Source organism: Nansenia antarctica (genome assembly GCF_963989245.1).
Source record: "Nansenia antarctica genome assembly, chromosome: 13".
NCBI classification, from domain to species: Eukaryota; Metazoa; Chordata; class Actinopteri; order Argentiniformes; family Microstomatidae; genus Nansenia; species Nansenia antarctica.
This window is the reverse complement of record NC_137683.1, coordinates 17,331,925-17,350,607: the sequence shown is the minus strand read 5'-3', so window position 1 is coordinate 17,350,607 and position 18,683 is coordinate 17,331,925. Positions and strand designations below refer to the sequence as shown.

The window sequence follows — 18,683 nt, the reverse complement described above, 5'->3', positions numbered from 1 at the left end:
AAGATCAAGCACAGAAATGGGTTAGGGTTAGGGTCAAGGTTAAGCACAAAGATCTGGATGATCAACTATCATTTTCATGTAAACGTATTTGATTGAATTCCACCAGCACTCTAAATCAACCTGTGTGTAAAGCTTTCCTGTCAAAGGAAGGTACTCAATTGACAATGTTACCCAAAAAATAAGGATGACTCCTTACTCCTAGCCGATGAATAATTTGTAAATCATGCCACTTCTCATATTAATTTTCTTCCAGAAATCACTCATTCGACCCTTTGGGAGACCCTTAAAGCCTATCTTCGTGGGAAAATACTCCTCCATGGCAAAAATAGCAAGAAACTCTAAACTCAATTACATCTCATGATTAGAGCTGCCAAGTCTTCACGCATTGGCCGTGAGACTCACGCATTTCAACCAGTTCTCACGCTCTCACGCCGCACCTCTATTTCTCACGGCGAGAAATAACAATTGTTTTACGGGACTTTTATTTTTGAAATTCCTTGAAAGAAAGCTACCGGACATGAGTTTCGTGGCATCTTTCTGCACGCGCGTTGACTTGAGTCTGCAGTCGAAGCGGCAGACGAGCGCTGATGGAAGAACCTGTGTTCACGCGAGCTGCAAGAACGTAGCAAGCAGTGTTGCCAGATTGGGCTACTTTTGGTCACACTGGATGGGTGGATTTAGTAGTTACTAAACCCCTAGTTGTTACTAGCTAGTTTCAAACTAGTTGTTTACTAATTTCGGTTGCACCACGCCAATCTTTTGCCAATCTTAGCTAGTAAATACTCAGTTTTGGTAACAGTTTTTTGTTTCTCTACTGTAACATAACCAGGTACATTTATAATAATAATAATAATAATAATAATTACAATTTACAATACAAATACAACAATTGGGGGTCCCTCAAAAAAATGTGTACTGTATAACATGATAGCCATCTATGAGCAATGCACTGTATATAAGATGATGACCACGGGTCTTTCTGCTGCTGACCAAGGGGCTGAGTCCTGTTGATGGAGCCCAATTTTCTTTTAGAGTCTGTAGGCTACTGTATTTGTTTATTAACATTCATAAATATGATATATTGTCTGAATTTTTGTCTTCTTTTATAAAATGTAAATTATTTTAATTTCTTGTGCTGGTTTATTATGAACAACATGTAAAATTGCAGGAAACTAGTACAAATAATTGGGTGGGAGAGAGGGGCCGCCGCTGCCAAAACGTGTACAGTTTTGGGTCGCTCCACTGCTAAAAAATCTCACTCCAAACTTTTGGTGAAACTTGGCAGCCCTGCTCATGATCCATTGCTGAGATTGATAACCGTTATTCATCCTCTCCCTCCCCAACACCTTTTAAAGAAAGACCACGACTACAGACGGAATATGACGTACTTTCCACAGACAAAGCCACATACTTAAAGCCAGCAAGTTACTATCCTAGCAATCTCTTCAAACTCAAACCTCCCGTCTTATTCCTACAATCTACAGTAGCCGTGTTTCCATAAAGAATTGAAAAATAATAATAATGCGCATTTTGAAGTATATCACATTACAAAAAAGAGTTTGTAGCCTACGCTCTCTTGAGGTGGTTTTTGCCTTTTGCAAATCAGAGTTACTGCGCAAAAAGTTAGATGGAAACAGATTTGCAGAATAAACTCTTAGGCCTATGTAGTGAACATCCAACTCACATGAATCAGCTGTTTCCGCTGTCGACACGTGGCCAGCCGGGGATCGAATCGCCAAACCACCAATCTTGTGATCATTGGTTGTCGGCTCTACCTCCTGAGCCACAGGCGTCCACCACAGTTGTGGTCCTAAGCAACTGCATAGACTACATGCCAGAGGCCGGCCCAGACAGCCATCATCCATTTGGGCTGGCTGACAACGGATGCCCTTGGATCCTGGATCCTAGTAAGTAGCCAATTGCCTACCCAGATGACCTCACATCCAACATCCGCATAGGCTACTCCTACGACTCAAGTCAAAATATACTAATATGTGGGTTAGTTTACTGACCTACTAGGCAGCCGGCCAGTGGCTGGCCAGTTGAATTCCTAACACAAGCTACTAAAGATTACTCAGTTACTGGACGGCCAGGTGATTAGTGGAGAACATCAGCATGACAAGGGAAGAAAACTGTTGGAATGAAAACGGTCTTCAATGTATCTCACAGCATCAATAATTTAATATCATCTATTCTTTTTTTTAATCTCAATGGACATTCTGGTATTTCACATACTGGTATTCGTTTGAGGAAAAGGCATAGCAAATGTTATTGAGTACCCTGTCTCAAATTGAAGGAGAATAGCATTGCACTTGTTAGACATTAGGTAGGAAGTTGCTCAATCACAAGAGAGTTTGTTCACCTAGCGAAGTGGAGATATGTGGTGCTGGTGCAGTCAGAGTACTTTGCACTGTCAGAGTACTTTGCACTGGCTTTACATACATACATACTATCAGTGCAAGTCGTGGTTCCCTGAAGGACAAGATCGATGTATATCAAAATGCATGTCATATACACTTCAATGTTAAAGCTCAACTCTATTGTTACTGTCACAGTAATAATATAATAATAATAATTCCGAGGCTCAAAGACGCTGACAATATGGGAGAAACGGAAAACACAGAAACAACAAGCAACAGATAACATGGAACACAGAGTTAGCGAACGGGGAGGGGGGGGGAGGTGGTTAGGGAGGTGGTAGGGACAGGGGAGATGGTTAGGGGTAGTGGAGGCTGTATGCATGTCAGGGGGGTGGCAGGGTTAGGGGAGATGGGTAGGGGTAGGGGAGGTTGTATGCGTGTCCAGGGGGGGGGGGGGGGGTGTGGCCGGGATGGGGGAGATGGCTAGGGGTAGGGGAGGCTGTAGGCATGGGAGAACAGGTAGGTTTTGAGGTGGGATTTAAAAGTGAGGAGTGAGGGTGAGTCTCTGAGTGGTTGAGGGAGGGAGTTCCAGAGGCGGGGTACAGCTTGTGAAAAGGCACGGTGGCCGAAGCCTTTGAGTTTTGAGGGTGGGACAGTGAGGGGAACAATGGATGAGGATCGGAGGGTACGGGTAGGGCGGTGGGGGAGAAGGAGGTCAGTCAGGTAAGGGGGGGCCAGGCTATGGAGGGCTTTGTATGTGAGGATGAGGACTTTGAATTGGATACGTTCTTTGATGGGGAGCCAGTGGAGAGAGTGGAGGACAGGAGTGTTGTGGTCACGGGACCGGGTGTTTGAGAGGAGGCGTGCAGCAGAGTTTTGGACCATCTGGAGTCTATGGAGGGAGCGGGAGGTGATGCCGGTGAGTAGGAAGTTGCAGTAGTCAAGGCGGGAGGAGATGAAGGCGTGGATGAGGGATTCAGCAGCGGGAGAGGCAGTGTCTAATTTTTGCAGTGTTTCGGAGGTATACCATTAAACCTTAGAAGCCTTCTATTTTTGTACTTTTGCATTATACTATGGCACTCTATTTTTTGGGTGCCTGTTGCACCAGACGTTGAACTATGAAGCGACTCATACAGAAGGATTTACCTCGTATAATGGCATATGTTGTTGTAAACTAAATTCAAAACAATTGTAAATTCTGCACAGCTAGCATATCCTGTGTTTGACTTTTTAACCTGCAGACTATCTCTGAGGACTCAGATGGTGTTTTTAACCTGCAGACTATCTCTGAGGACTAAAGCCCCATTCACACATAGTTCCCTGTAATTTCCATGGAATCCCATTTTCGCCGTTCACACATGTTCGCCGTTCACACACAATGTACATTTCATAAGTAAAAGATACCTAGCTTAGTAAGTAATCTAGCTAACTATAAGATTGGAAACAAAGTACTATCCAGTTAGAATTATAGAAGATCTAGTTGTGTTTTCCTGCTGGTCTCGCTGCCTGGGTTTGAACAGACTTTGGGAACAAATACAACATCTCCATAGGCTACATTAGAACTTTGCATCCTTTGAAAAAAAAAAAAGTGGGATGTAAGGATCTTGTAACTTCGCACAATAGCAGCATCAAAATAGTTTAGTTTATGTTCAACTGGAAAAGGTAGTGAGCGCAGATTTTCGTGTTTTGACTTTGCTGGGAGTTCATTAAAAATGCCTTTCCACCAAAGAACCGTGAAGCCGTTGAGACTGCCATATACCATATATATACAGTATGTACAGTGCCTTGCAAAAGTATTCACCCCCCTTGGCTTTTTACCTATTTTATTACATTACAACCTGTAATTTAAACATTTTTTAAATCAGAATTTTATTTGATGAATCTGCACAAAATAGTGTTAGTTTTTAAATGAAATGAGAAATATATATATAAAAAAAGAATTTAAAAAAATAAAGAACTGAAAATTGGCATGTGCATATGTATGCCCTTTGTTATGAAGCCCCTAAAAACTTCTGGTGCAACCAATTACCGTCAGAAGTCACATAATTTGTGAAATGAAGTCCACTTGTATGCAATCTAAGTGTCACATGATCTGTCAGTATATACACACCTTTTCTGAAAGGCCCCAGAGGCTGCAACACCTAAGCAAGAGGCACCACCAACCAAACACTGCCATGAAGACCAAGGAACTCTCCAAACAAGTCCGAGACAAAGTTGCTGGTTGCGCGATGCAGGACAGCTGTGAAAGGAGTCAGACCAGGCAATGTTCAGGCGTCCATTCAGACATACAGCAACCCGGTAAATTGCATGGTATTATACATGGTCTAGACCAGGGTAATTGCCCGGGCGGATTTCCCTGGTCAGTCGCGTTCAGACATACGCCGACCCTGGAAATGGCATGGAATCTACTGGGAAGGCTCGTATAAAGGTGCTTAAGATGGTGTTTTTCCAAGGTTGTGTTTAGGAAGCATGACCTATGACCCCTGTCAGGAAACTATGTACCTTGTCATATTTTTGAGGACAGGCCATGTAGATAGCTGCCAGTGACTGAGGTCTCACGGGTTCAAGACTGCTCTCAAGGAGCGCAGAGAAACAAATACAAATACAAATACAAGCTTCAGGTCTACAAAACAGAGCTAGCCATATTATATCTTCTAGATAAACCACTCTTCTCATAATGTTACTACAATATGACTGAATGTCATTCCTAATCCACAATAATGTGTGTTGAGAATTAGTAGCCTATACCTTAACAAAAAGAGTGCTTACATCGTCCTCAGTGTTACAACCCTCTTGCATCACACATTCAGATTCTTCTTTCAAGGCTAAAGGACATTGACAAAACTCGATGTTCTGAGTTTTGGCGATGCTCTGCCACTGCTTTATATACTCTACTGACCTGCAAGCTTAATGAAATATTTATTTCGTACTAAACATCGCAGTCCTTTTATGGTAAAAGGGATATCCATGTCGGACTCTTTCACATGTTTATCTACCTGAGTTGATCTTAGGTCTTAGGATAGTTATGGTCATGTAGTAGACTCCCTGCATGTGAGGGTTAAGATGCTACCATGGCAGCTACTAGATTGAAATCAAGTGTAATACTGAAACACAACTGTGTACATTTCAAACCTGCAAACTGCGACACTTTAAATGAATGTGCAATAACACTATGTGCAATATGACAACCCTAGTGTACATAAGGTTCAGAGAATAGGAAATGTTAGAATAGGTATAGCATAGCATAGAGTACAGCACAGTGTTTTATTTGTATAGTATAGTGGATAGTGTATATAGCCTTTATTTATGTAAACCAGCTCTTTTCCCTTCTTGTTTTTAGTTTTTGTTTTCCTAGCACCAGGGGAGCCCCCCCTCCCAAATTTCGTTGTTTGGTACCTGTACTATATCAATGACAATAAAGACCATTCATTCATAAAGACCATTCATTCATTCATTCATTCATTTCAGAGCGGATGAGACCAGATGATGAAAAATGGCTGCCTCACAATGATTGTAGGACAAAGCGCAGCTAGAGGAAAGATAGAATTACAATTGTAAACTTTTCTACATTATAAATGAATGAATGGACTTTATTGTCATTGCTATAGTACAGGTACCAAACAACGAAATTTAGGAGGGGTGGCGTGTTAGGAAAGAAAAAAACACAAAAAAAAAAAACACAAGAAGGGAAGGAGCTGGTTTACATAAATAAAGGCAATGTACACTATCCACTATACTATACTGTACAGATAGACGACTAGGGTTGTCATATTGCACATAGTGTTATTGCACATTCATTTAAAGTGTCGCAGTGGTGTATATGTGGTGTATATGTACATTATGAATATGGTGAGGGAAAACAATGTGGATACATCCAAGGCATCTTGCTCATGCAGTTCCACTCTTCAGCTTACTAATTATTACCATACTTCCTAAATGATAGTAATGATTACCATACTTCCTAAATGATAGTAATTATTACCATACTTCCTAAATGATAGTAATGATTACCATACTTCCTAAATGATAGTAATGATTACCATACTTCCTAAATGATAGTAATGATTACCATACTTCCTAAATGATAGTAATTATTACCATACTTCCTAAATGATAGTAATGATTACCATACTTCCTAAATGATAGTAATGATTACCATACTTCCTAAATGATAGTAATGATTACCATACTTCCTAAATGATAGTAATTATTACCATACTTCCTAAATGATAGTAATGATTACCATACTTCCTAAATGATAGTAATTATTACCATACTTCCTAAATGATAGTAATTATTACCATACTTCCTAAATGATAGTAATTATTACCATACTTCCTAAATGATAGTAATTATTACCATACTTCCTAAATGATAGGGTCGTTATTAGACTTTGTAATTATTACCATACTTCCTAAATTATAACCCTAACCCTTGAGGAGAGATGCATTTCCATAATGTGTCAGAACCATAGAGGTATAAACATCAAAGAGGAATTTGCAAAGCAAAAGATGCAATTTCGCCCTTTCTTCCATCTATGCAGACAAAGCTACTGTATGTGTTTTTTGACTGGGACACAACAAGGGGACAGTGTTGTATTGGAGAAAAAAAGAAGAAAAAAAAGCCCCCTGCACTTTAATGATGCCTAGGTTGTTAAGAAGGTACTGTTATTAGTTAACAAGTATGTCCTGCCGCTAGCTTTGAGAAAAAAACAACTTGTTATCAATATGTAACTGCTGTGACTGCATATGCACACTGTGCGTTCTCTAATTCCCATTGAAGATGAGCCCACATGCGTATCTTGTGAATGTAGATTAGATTAGATTCAACAAGTACAACAAAATGTAAAATGCACAGGGTCAGCCATAGTCAGCTCCCCTGGAGCAATTAGGGGTTAGGTGCTTTGCTCAAGGGCACAACGGCAGTGGCACACTGGCACCTTAGATATGTGACGGCAGCTGGTGAAACCGGGAACAAGTCGCCAACCAATGAAATTGTTCCGATTTTTATTCAGAAAAATATAAACACATTATTGAAGATCAATGACACACTCACTAGTCAAGCCAAAATATTGCAATGCAATGGATTCGGTGAGTAATCCCCACTACTACCCAGTTAACTATAATACAAGCTGTATTAGTTGACTAGCGAGTGTGTCATTGATAAAAAAAAAAAATGTATTTACATTTTTCAGAATAAAAGTCTGAACATTAAATCGTCTGCTGACTTGATCTCGGTTTCACCAGCTGCTGTCACATATGATGCCAGCAACCCTCCAGTCACCAGCTCACATTCAGATCCCTCCTGAGGCAGGGATCGGACCAGCGACCTTCCGATTGCTAGCCAGCCTCTCTAGCCTCTAGGCTACCGCTGCATCCCCTGAATGTATTAAAGGTCTGTGATGCCATGTGGTCAACTGTCTTCATCTTCTGTTTTGTTTTGAGTGGGAATTAAGCAAATGTGATTCACTGCCCCCTGCAGGGCTGGAATGTGGTATCAACTCAGCTCCAGTGTGTCAGGTCAAAGACAGTCAGTAGATGGCCTCATACACTTGAAAGCCATTTACAATCTATAAATAAACCTATTGGAAGTAGAGGACCATGCATTTATCCAATTGGCTGCTATGCCTTTCCTGGTCATAGGAATTCCCACTCTAGTTAACTACATGGTCCCCCCATGTGTTGTCACAAATGCAATGAATGGGGAAAAATAGCAGGTGACATAATTCTATGGTCAGAACTCTCTACCCTTGCATCGCCTGTGCACGCCGCTGCAATGTTGCTTGCCAATGGCTACCAAGTAAATCCTGTCATTTTGTTCTGTTTTTTTTTCTAGCAAGTGAGGTGTGTCAGATACTGGAGGGAAGGCACGTTTTTTCCAAATAGCTACAACTATGTCAGACAACGCTATTGAAAACTGCTGTGAAAAATGTATTCTGGGAGGGTCAGCCTCATTTGGATGATACATTTATTTTGGCTAACCATCATAAATAATCGACTCTATAGAAACAAATTCCTGTGAATTGGGTGGTTGTCTGTGGTCAGTCAGTGAGACATTAATAAGTGAAATTGTGGGGGGAAATGTGAAATTACGTTTCTTTCAAAGAAAATATCTTGACAGAAATATGTGCCTCTTGGACACCAGCAACAAGGATAATGTTTTGCATTGGACTACAACATATGGTTTCTGTAGTCCTCTGTCATTAGTTTATTACCAGCACCCTCACTTAACCTTTCTTAACCTCTCAATCTCTCGCTCTCTCGCTCTCTCGCTCTCTCGCGCTCACACTCACACTCACACTCACACTCACACTCACACTCACACTCACACTCACACTCACACTCACACTCACACTCACACTCACACACACACACACACACACACACACACACACACACACACACACACACACACACACACACACAACTGTAATTTCACTAATCTACCCCACAGGGGGTGAGCCTGGTTAAGTGCCACCATGTGAAGTTGAAGCTGCCAACAGGATTTAACAGAGTATTAATCAATCAGCTGTACTGGGGGTGGAATATACTAAAGGAGATCCTTTACTGGGGGAAATGACAGTTGTGAAAAGAGTCTCAGATGCAAACTACAAGCTACAATTTCACAAAAAGAAAAAGCTCTGCACAAGTGTAATCTCACCGGGTTCAAACCCAGTTCTCCCACTTGCCAACTCTTATGACCTGCACAGGTGTTCAGATCTCAGGTAAGCATACTCATTTACAGGACAGTTGTTCCAATCCGTCTCCACAACACACCACCCACCGCTGACCTCCTCCTCTCCATGTCACGCCATCAATGCAACCTGACTAGGATCAAAGCCAAGTCTCCCACTCCCCAAATCTCAGCAAGCCAAAGTCTAAATCTCTCAAGCAAAGCAAGCGTACAGAAGTGGTTCCAAACCTACACAAGCAAAATAGGCTGAGCATACACTATGTCATGAGAGAACGTTTCTACGGACCCAATGAAGAAAAGCCTACCATAAATAGACTATAACAATAGATATATATAGCCCAATTATAATAAAATAAAAATAACAAAATAAAATAACAAAATAATAAAACAAAAAAAAAGAAAATGTTTACAACAGTAGGCGGCAATATTTAACTTTATAACATGGGGTAAATGTACAGCAGCTGGCATTCACATACCACTGTTTGAAACACAAAGCTGCACCTCAACCACTACAAATAACACCCATCCTCATTCGCCAATTAAACAAACCTGCAGATACGCATCAATCCAAACTCAATACAATAAACAAATGCATAGATCAATATTTTTTTAAACACAAAAAGATAATCGACTACTGTAATCGAGGATGTGTATATTTCCCATGTGAGAGGTTTCAACTTTAAAGAAAGGTTTGATAAAGTGGTGCAGCTCCCCTGCACAAGCTGAGCCTCGTGAACTAGCTCAAATTCTCCATGGGCTATATCGCTTGGTCAGATGACCTTGTATTTGGACAAATCCACTCAAGAGGGAGAACTGTATATCAGTAGAAATGGTTTATGATCAAGATCGACAACACGGATCATTTCTAACGGCAATTGCTTGTGTTACGAATATATCTTACCATAATTGGTTTCATATCAAAAAAACTTTTCATAACCTGTGATAAAACGAAATAAAAACAACTTACACCCTCCCCACTGCTTTGAAAATGGTTTGGCCCTCTGGTAGAATTCCGAGAATTAAGCCCTTGAGTTTCTTAGAAGTGGATTCTCAGAACTGGTGATGCACGAAGTTTCCAGGAAAGTTTTACAAGGTGACTTTTTTTTATTTTTTTTATTTCACAGTTATTATGCCAGAAGTTGCTTGATGTAGTTAGATATTCATTGTGCTACATTGGCTGTTATAGATGAATAAGAAGTACTTAAAACTATGTTTTTTTGGTTTTGTGCGCAATGTTAATTCTTCCATTTTACGGTGGATGTTTTGACATGATTCACAGTCATGTAGTGTCTTCTCCGCGCAGGAACCACGCTTAGATCGATCGACTCGGAAGTTCGCCATAGTCTGTAGCCTACCGTAGCCTCCCGACGCCTTGCCTACTGCAAACGATCTAAATATCATTTTCAAACACATCGCTTTATCAAATGTCATTTGGACGATCGCGACTGTCTAGGATTTAGGCTTTTATTATTGAAGACACGGAATTATTTTGTATACAGAGAAAGAGTAGGCGGTTACCTTTTTAGCTTTAGCTTGTCAAAATGTTTTTCTTCGATTATTGTATTCCAACCATAGTCTATGAATGTGTTATTGGTAAAAGCTTGTTGTGGGTTTTAATTTGAGATGTGTGTTTTTACCTACGTTTAATATGAGTAAACATCAGAAGAAAAGTGGCGCAACCGAACGAGTCTGTCTGGTTAGGTCACTGTACACTTTCAGCCCCCCCCCCCCCCCCCCTCTTCCTTGAACTTCGCTCGTAGATTTGGACTGATTATGTTTGATGATCAATCGTTTAAAAATCACTAAAATAAGCAAACAAATATGTAGGTTTGTATTTGGGATTAGCTTTGTGTGCATGATCATTCTGAACTGTGTTTTCAGTCGTTTCCGGGAACTTGTGTGCAATAGGCCAAATATGCGCACATGGATTTTGTAATACTCCTGAAATCACAGGATTTAAAAACCTATTTTCCAGAGTTAGATTGTTGTTGGAAGTTTAAATAACCATTTTACCATGTTTAAGGTCATGGGTTAAATAGGTTAGGTTTCTACTTATATCGAGGAATAGGATACCTCTTTGAGGCAACCTAATCTGTGCGCACCCAAGACGGAATGTACTAAATGCAGAAACACCATGGAAGTGCCAAGTGAGCGCGGGTCGGTCTCCTCTTAAAGGGGCAATCTGCGATGCAAACAATAACAAACCTCACCACTTATTTAGGTAAACAGCTGAGGGATGGGACTGGAGCCTAACCACTCTGGAACTCATAAGAGATATTATTATTTTATTATTATTATTATTTATTATTTATTATTATTTTTATTATTATTTATTTATTATTATTACTATATCAATGACAATAAAGACCATTCCATTCCATTCCATATGGATGCAAGGACTTATCCATGAGATTTGGACTTATCCTGAGTTTGAATCATGTTAAGTTATAACCTACAGACATTTACATTTAAAACGTCAACATTATACATTATACTGGCCCTGTTGTCTGTCGCTCAGATATAAAAAAAACATTGCAAGGTATTCATTAATTCCAACAAGTGAGTGTCCAATGTTACTACAATGTTTCAAATAGGCTCCTCAATGTGTCAATCAGCGGAGTGGAACACTGCCATCTGATGGGTTCAGTGTGGTGTTGTGATTGAGTGAAGAGAGATCATGGAGCTGTATACCCCCACCATCGCTAATTGCAAACTGATGGTTTTAGGCTACTATGGCACATCTTTTGTTTTGTATACTTTATATAGGCTCTCGCAAACCAGCCGTCCAAACACACATGTAATAATAATAATAATACATTAGACTTATATAGCGCTTTTCTAGACACTCAAAGACGCTTTACAAACTGAAAAGATCGAGTAGTAATAATAAAAAGAAACAAAAGTTAAATAGAAGAAAGTATAGAACACATGGGAAGGGGAGGGGAATGTGTCCCCAACACTACCATAATTAGGCCCCTATACGTTCTTATATTTACCTTTTTGTTTCTGTGATTTTGAGTTTGTTTTGAGTTTCAAAACACTCAAAAAACTCCAAACACAAACTCATGTGTTTTGAGTTTCCTAGCTGGTAAGAACTCTGTTTTGCTTTAAGTTCCTTAAAACCTCTAACAAACATCAGACCTGGGCGTGACTAATCGCAGTGATGTTATGGAATGTGCCGATTCCTGGATTATTGTCCAGGGGTTAATCAATCCTTGGCAATGTCACAATGAAAATTGTGTTGTGGAATGTTCACACTCAATTCACTTCACTTTGGAATGTGTTGAACCTTAATAACCTTATTCAGGTTATTTTGTCACAACAGTTCTGTAAAAGTTTTGGAGAGTTCACATGAATAAAAATAAAGCTCCTGTGTGAGTGGTGAGGCACCAACAGATTGCCTCTTTAAAGGTGCAATAGACCTAGTCCTGCAGGGAGTCGTTCCTAAATAACCTAGCAATACATTGAATGTATGCCTATTTAATGATGAAATAGGCTTTTGGTCACGTACAAGTGAAATGACTGTGTTATAGGTGAAATGGTTAACCTTGCTCACATTAGATATTGTGATAATTTCTTTATTTTGACTTTCTTGGCCACTGAAATGGTGCCACCTATCGAGGAAATATTTCTGAGACACACACCAAGTTCAATGGTAATTTCATTGTGTGTGTGTGTGTGTGTGTGTGTGTGTACAAGTGCGCAAGCTCACTCACTCACTTTTGGCAGGATGGGAGTGTTTTACCAGATATTTGACCCTTTTCTCTCAGATTCTGACATCATGGCCTCTACGGCAGATGGCTGCATACAGTTCACTCGCCACGCCGGCGATGTCCTGCTCAACTTCAACCGCCTCCGCAGCCGGAACATCCTGACTGACGTCACCATCCAGGTGAACAGCCAGCGCTTCAGGGCACACAAGACAGTCCTGGTGGCCTGCAGGTAAACTCAGACCCTGTAGATGATGTCTACCTGTATCTAATGATTCTCTTCACGATACATCAGGCTTATTTAACTGGCAGATACCGCCTACAAATTCAGACTGGTCCTTGGATCAATTCTGCAAAAAAGAAAAGAAAAAAGTCCCAGCAAAAATCTGATATTTGTTGCCAAATCGAGTCTAATGTCCTTCAATAGGAGAAGCGGGTTTTCCCTGTTGTCCCACTCATTGAGTTGACTGTCAGTCAATATCCCCAAGGTACCAGTTTGCAGCTAATCAGCGTTCACTCGTGAGTCCTCAACGTTGAATTTTGGAGCGCTGCTAGACTGACTGATGTTGGGCACTTCAGTATGTGGCCTATGCAGAGTTTTGGATTGACCGTGTAGATGGAGAGATATTCCCAAACACGAGAAGATTTCTTTCTCTAACTATGTTTGGATCAGCGTAAAAGTGTGAATCCAGCGCATATGAACGCTTTTAAAACAAATATCTGTTCCCTCTTGACAAATGAACACCATCATTGACTGAGAATTGCCCTCATGAACCAACGTTTTCTGCTCTTGCGTAGTTAAAGACATTTCTCTCATTAGAAGGGGAAAAGATCAGCGTGCTATGTTCATATCCAGTAAACGTTCAAAAGAAAGATTATGAATTTATAGGTCTACTAATGGGCACTTTAACTTGAAAAATGATTTATTGTATAAGGTACTCATAAGAGTATAGTCATATTTGGGCATTGGTTTACCAGTGTATACAGTTCTTGGGACGAATAATTACATGCATGAGGAAAATGTCTTGGCCCCTCTGCAAGTAACATTTAGAAAATCCATCCCCCTTAAGAATGTAGTTGAACAGCCCTGTGATGCATGATTATCTGGCTGTGAGAGAGGAACATAGAGTTTAACGTATTTTCTTTCCTTTTTTGGGGGGCCCACAGTGGGCTCTTTTACTCCACATTCACAGACCCCCTGAAGAGCAACCTGAGTGCCATCAGCTTGGACCCCAAAGTGGACCCCGACGGCTTCGCCATCCTCCTGGAGTTCATGTACACCTCCTGTCTGACTCTGACGGAGAGCTTGGTCCTGGCGACCATGAACACAGCCTCGTACCTGCAGATGGACCATGTGGTGGACACCTGTCGCAGGTTCATCAAATCCAGGTAAGGGACAAACTGACATCATGGCTGGAGCACATTCCAGCTCCTTCACATCATCTGAATAAGTGTCAGTTTTGGACTACATTCTTAAGAGACACTACATTTCTTTCCTTTGCATTCTTAGAGAGCAGACTGTAAGTTTGCAGAGAGAAGTGGTGCAGGCCAGCCCAGTGTGTCTCTCTCAGGACACCCCTGCTTTGAAGCCTCATGTTGGTGTGGAGCCCAGCTGGAAGAGCTACGGCCCCAGTGTCTTCAGCGGGATCAACGCCTCCGGCAGCTCCTACCACGTCTACGGACACCTGCCCGTTCCCCCAGGGAAGCTGGACGACACCTGCGACATCGGTGAACTCCCAAAAGGGGTCGCCATACTTCCGAAAATCTGCTCGGACATGAATTCGGGCGACGTGGCTTGCACCCAGGCGACCACAACCATCATCCACCACACTCTGTCGCCCCATTCTTCCTCTGCTGCCACCGTCGTCCGCCCTTTACCCTACCCCATCCACCAGTCAGGAGGAGGCTTCAGGGTCCTTCAAGGGCTCGAGCACAGAGGGGCCTCTCCCATGGAGGAGCATGGCATCCAACATCCCCAGCCTAGCCCCCTCGGCGTGTCCCCAGGCTGCAGTAAAGGGGTGATCTGTAGCCCCCGGAGCCCCCACAGGTCTGATTGCCAGCCGAACTCCCCGACAGAGTCCAGCAGCTGCAGGAATGCTGCCCTGGCGCAGACCCACGGTTCCTCCCAGGAACCCAAGGCCCACAACTGGAAGAAGTTTATCGTCATGAACCAGGCGGCAGATGAGCTGGAGGAGACCCAGGGAGGGAGGATCGAGGCTGGGGCCACCTCCCCTCCCCCTGTCCCCAATGGTACCAGTGGATCAGATGGAAATAAGGAGCTGCAGTCTGGGGGAAGAGGCAGTGAGCATTTTGAAGAGCTCCCAGCCTCACAGACTAACCACTACCACAGCAGCATCAGGTGAGCATTTAAATCCACGCCACAACTCTGTCGGGATGTATTCATAGCATATGTGACGGCAGCTGGTGAAGGGGGAACAAGTCAACCGACCAAAATGTTCAGACTTTTATTCAGAAAAATCTATTGGATTCGTTGAGTTATCATTTTCATAATAAAAGTCTGAACATTTGGTCTGTTGGTCGACTTGTTCCCTCTTTCACCAGCTGCCGTCACATATTTGTATTGGGTAAAACGGAAGTAGTGGCAAACCCTCTACATGGCCAATTCTGTTTTCACTAATGCAGCTTCTCCCTCTCCGTTAGCCACCTGAGATGCTCCTCCTGTGGCACAGACGCCCCACAGCACCTGGAGGTTTGTCCCCGCTCGCCTGGCTCCTACAGCGGGAAGGAGACCTCGGAGCTCAACTCTGAGTACTCCGACTCCAGCTGTGGTGAGTATTGTACAATACCTCAGTGAATGGAGACAGAGTGTGTTCTATTGAAAAAAAGTCACGTGTTAACATTCGTACTATTGCCCTTTTTTTATTGAGTTCGATCTCATTTATTGTTTCCTGTTTCAGAGAACGGCACCTACTTTTGCAATGAGTGCGACTCGAAATTTGCGGAGGCTGACTCTCTGAAAGGTCATATGCTCCAGGTCCATAGTGACAAGCCGTACAAGTGTGATCGCTGCCAGGCTGCCTTCCGCTACAAAGGGAACTTGGCCAGTCACAAGACCGTCCACACAGGTAAGAACACAGATCTAGTACTTAATCTGTATCGTTTTTGAATGTTCTCTGTACTAAAAATAGTTTGTTATTTTAACACTTTTTAAATAAGAACTCAGTTTAGTGCAAGTGTAAATTCCTGTTTTTAGGAGACCTGAATGAGGCCAGTGTTTCATGGCCTCTGTGTACTTCCTGTATTCCAGGAGAGAAGCCATACCGCTGCAACATATGCGGTGCTCAGTTCAACCGACCAGCCAACCTCAAGACCCACACCCGCATCCACTCGGGGGAGAAGCCCTACAAGTGTGAGACGTGCAGCGCCCGCTTTGTACAGGTGATATTCATATTCATATTCATATTCGTTCACGTCCAGTCAGACAGGACAATCACGGTTTTCACTGATGACTGATTATAGTACAATAATCTGCAGTACACCGGATGTATCAGAGGGAAGCTGCTTGACACATATTATCCCATGCTGTCACTCACATGTAAATACATGTCAATGTTCCCAGAATATAAAACATGTTGTTTTTCCTCCTAGGTGGCTCACCTCCGGGCCCATGTGCTCATCCACACCGGGGAGAAGCCGTACCCCTGTGACGTCTGTGGGACACACTTCCGCCACCTTCAGACCCTGAAGAGTCACCTGCGCATTCACACTGGAGAGAAACCCCATCATGTAAGCACCTTTTCCTTTCCATCCAATTGACCCAGTGTGTCTGGTTGTTCAAATCCACTTCCTGAATAATCCCTTCCTTCCTTCCTTCCTGTGACACAACTATCAATAGCCTAATACCCTATCAATAGCCTAAGCTGGTTAATAGATTGGATTAGATTAGATTAGATTCACTTTATTGTCATTACATAGAACAAGACAATCGTAATAAGGTCACCAATTCTGTTCCTGAAGAGCGATTAACACATCAGATTCTACTAATAAACTCATCATCAAGACTGGTTATTAGGGGAAGCAGGGGTGTGTTAAGACTGGTTATTAGGGGAAGCAGGGGTGTGTTACGACTGGTTATTAGGGGAAGCAGGGGTGTGTTACGACTGGTTATTAGGAGAAGCAGGGGTGTGTTACGACTGGTTGTTAGGAGAAGCAGGGGTGTGTTACGACTGGTTATTAGGAGAAGCAGGGGTGTGTTACGACTGGTTATTAGGAGAAGCAGGGGTGTGTTACGACTGGTTGTTAGGGGAAGCAGGGGTGTGTTACGACTGGTTATTAGGGGAAGCAGGGGTGTGTTAAGACTGGTTATTAGGGGAAGCAGGGGTGTGTTAAGACTGGTTATTAGGGGAAGGAGGGGTGTGTTAAGACTGGTTATTAGGGGAAGCAGGGGTGTGTTAAGACTGGTTATTAGGGGAAGCAGGGGAGTGTTAAGACTGGTTATTAGGGGAAGCAGGGGAGTGTTAAGACTGGTTACCGGTATTAGGGGAAGGAGGGGTGTGTTAAGACTGGTTATTAGGGGAAGCAGGGGTGTGTTAAGCTGGAATAAAAAGCCTCCACAGTACTGTTCAGGACCAAGCTGAGTCACCACTGGCAATGCCGAATACATAACTCATACAGTAGAACCTCTGTCATGTTGACCTCTGCCATGTTAACCTTTCCTCGTTTTATGAACAAACATCTGAACGCTCTCTAAATCTGCTCTTCTCCCCCAGTGTGAGAAATGTGACCTCCACTTTCGACACAAGAGTCAGCTGAGGCTCCATCTTCGACAGAAGCACGGTGCAGTCACCAACACCAAGGCTCAGTACCGCAGGGCAAACACAGACCTGCTGGTGGCCGGCTTAGCCAAGGCGTGCTGAGCAACACTGGGACAATCAAGTCTTATTGGATGACGATGTTCTTACCATGCATGAAATGTAAGAATGTCATAGTACCACACTGTCAGAGATTAACATTATGTTTGGCAGACGTGTTCCCTCCAAATGTGAACAGAGAACCAAATGATCTCTCATTTATAGTACGTTTACTGTCTTCTTTTAGGAGAAGCATTCGACGCTGTACGACAAATTCTCATTCGAATTGAGAAACACTGTTACATTGGTACAGTTGTGTTATATGCAGTATATTGGGGGGAGGGATTCCACTGGTAATGAGCTATATTATCCAGTTCATGTTAGGTACTTATAGTTACATATTGTGAATATATTATGTAATATATATCCAGATTGCCCTCTGCTGGCAGAGAATGTCGATGATTACACAAAGGTACCGCTTCTGTATTGCTCCAGTTCTTGACTTGCTTTTCAGCAAGTGAGTGCATGTATTTTGTCATTGCATAATCAGTTGTAATACATTCTCACTGGTGTGAATAGTCAATGTATTCAAAGTGCCTTACACTGAGCTGTCTGGGTTTTCCCATTCAGTTCATTGCTGTTCTGTCCTATGTCAGCACTTCAACCTTGTACAGTATTTGTTTTGTACGCTTTTTTTCAACCCCAAGAGCTGTAAATACACCAGGTCAAGCTACATGTCCTCAGGAATGTTATTAATGTGTGTTTGTAACTGCAGAGCTTTATGTAAAATATTAATAAAATAATGTATTATGAAAACAAAACTGCTGGGTTTTCTGTCTCTGTATTTATCTGTCCTGTTTCTGTAATGACTTATGAGATGTTTAAGACACATACAGGTGCATAAAAAATTTATTTCTCAATATTATTTCACAATATTTCTCCAAAGAATATCGTGGAAAGGTTAATTATTTTCCGTAATTTAATTCAAAAAGTGAAACTTTTATATATTCTAGATTCATTACACATATGAAGTGAAATATTTCAAGCCTTTTTTGTTTTAATGTTGAGGATTATAGCTTACAGCTCATGAAAATCAAAAATCCAGTATC

At 42.0% G+C, this 18,683-nt stretch overlaps 1 protein-coding gene across 1 annotated transcript; it reads left to right on the top strand.

The window, feature by feature from the left end:
- The first annotated feature begins 3,155 nt into the window (after positions 1 to 3,155).
- bcl6ab (BCL6A transcription repressor b) lies at positions 3,156 to 18,293 on the top strand. Its single transcript, XM_080544319.1, has 9 exons — positions 3,156 to 3,279; positions 12,824 to 12,995; positions 13,931 to 14,152; positions 14,274 to 15,122; positions 15,425 to 15,552; positions 15,682 to 15,849; positions 16,032 to 16,162; positions 16,373 to 16,510; positions 17,494 to 18,293. Exons 1-9 carry the CDS (start codon positions 3,255 to 3,257, stop codon positions 17,638 to 17,640), a joined length of 1,980 nt encoding a protein of 659 aa, XP_080400445.1. The 5' UTR covers positions 3,156 to 3,254; the 3' UTR covers positions 17,641 to 18,293.
- Positions 18,294 to 18,683: the final 390 nt, after the last annotated feature.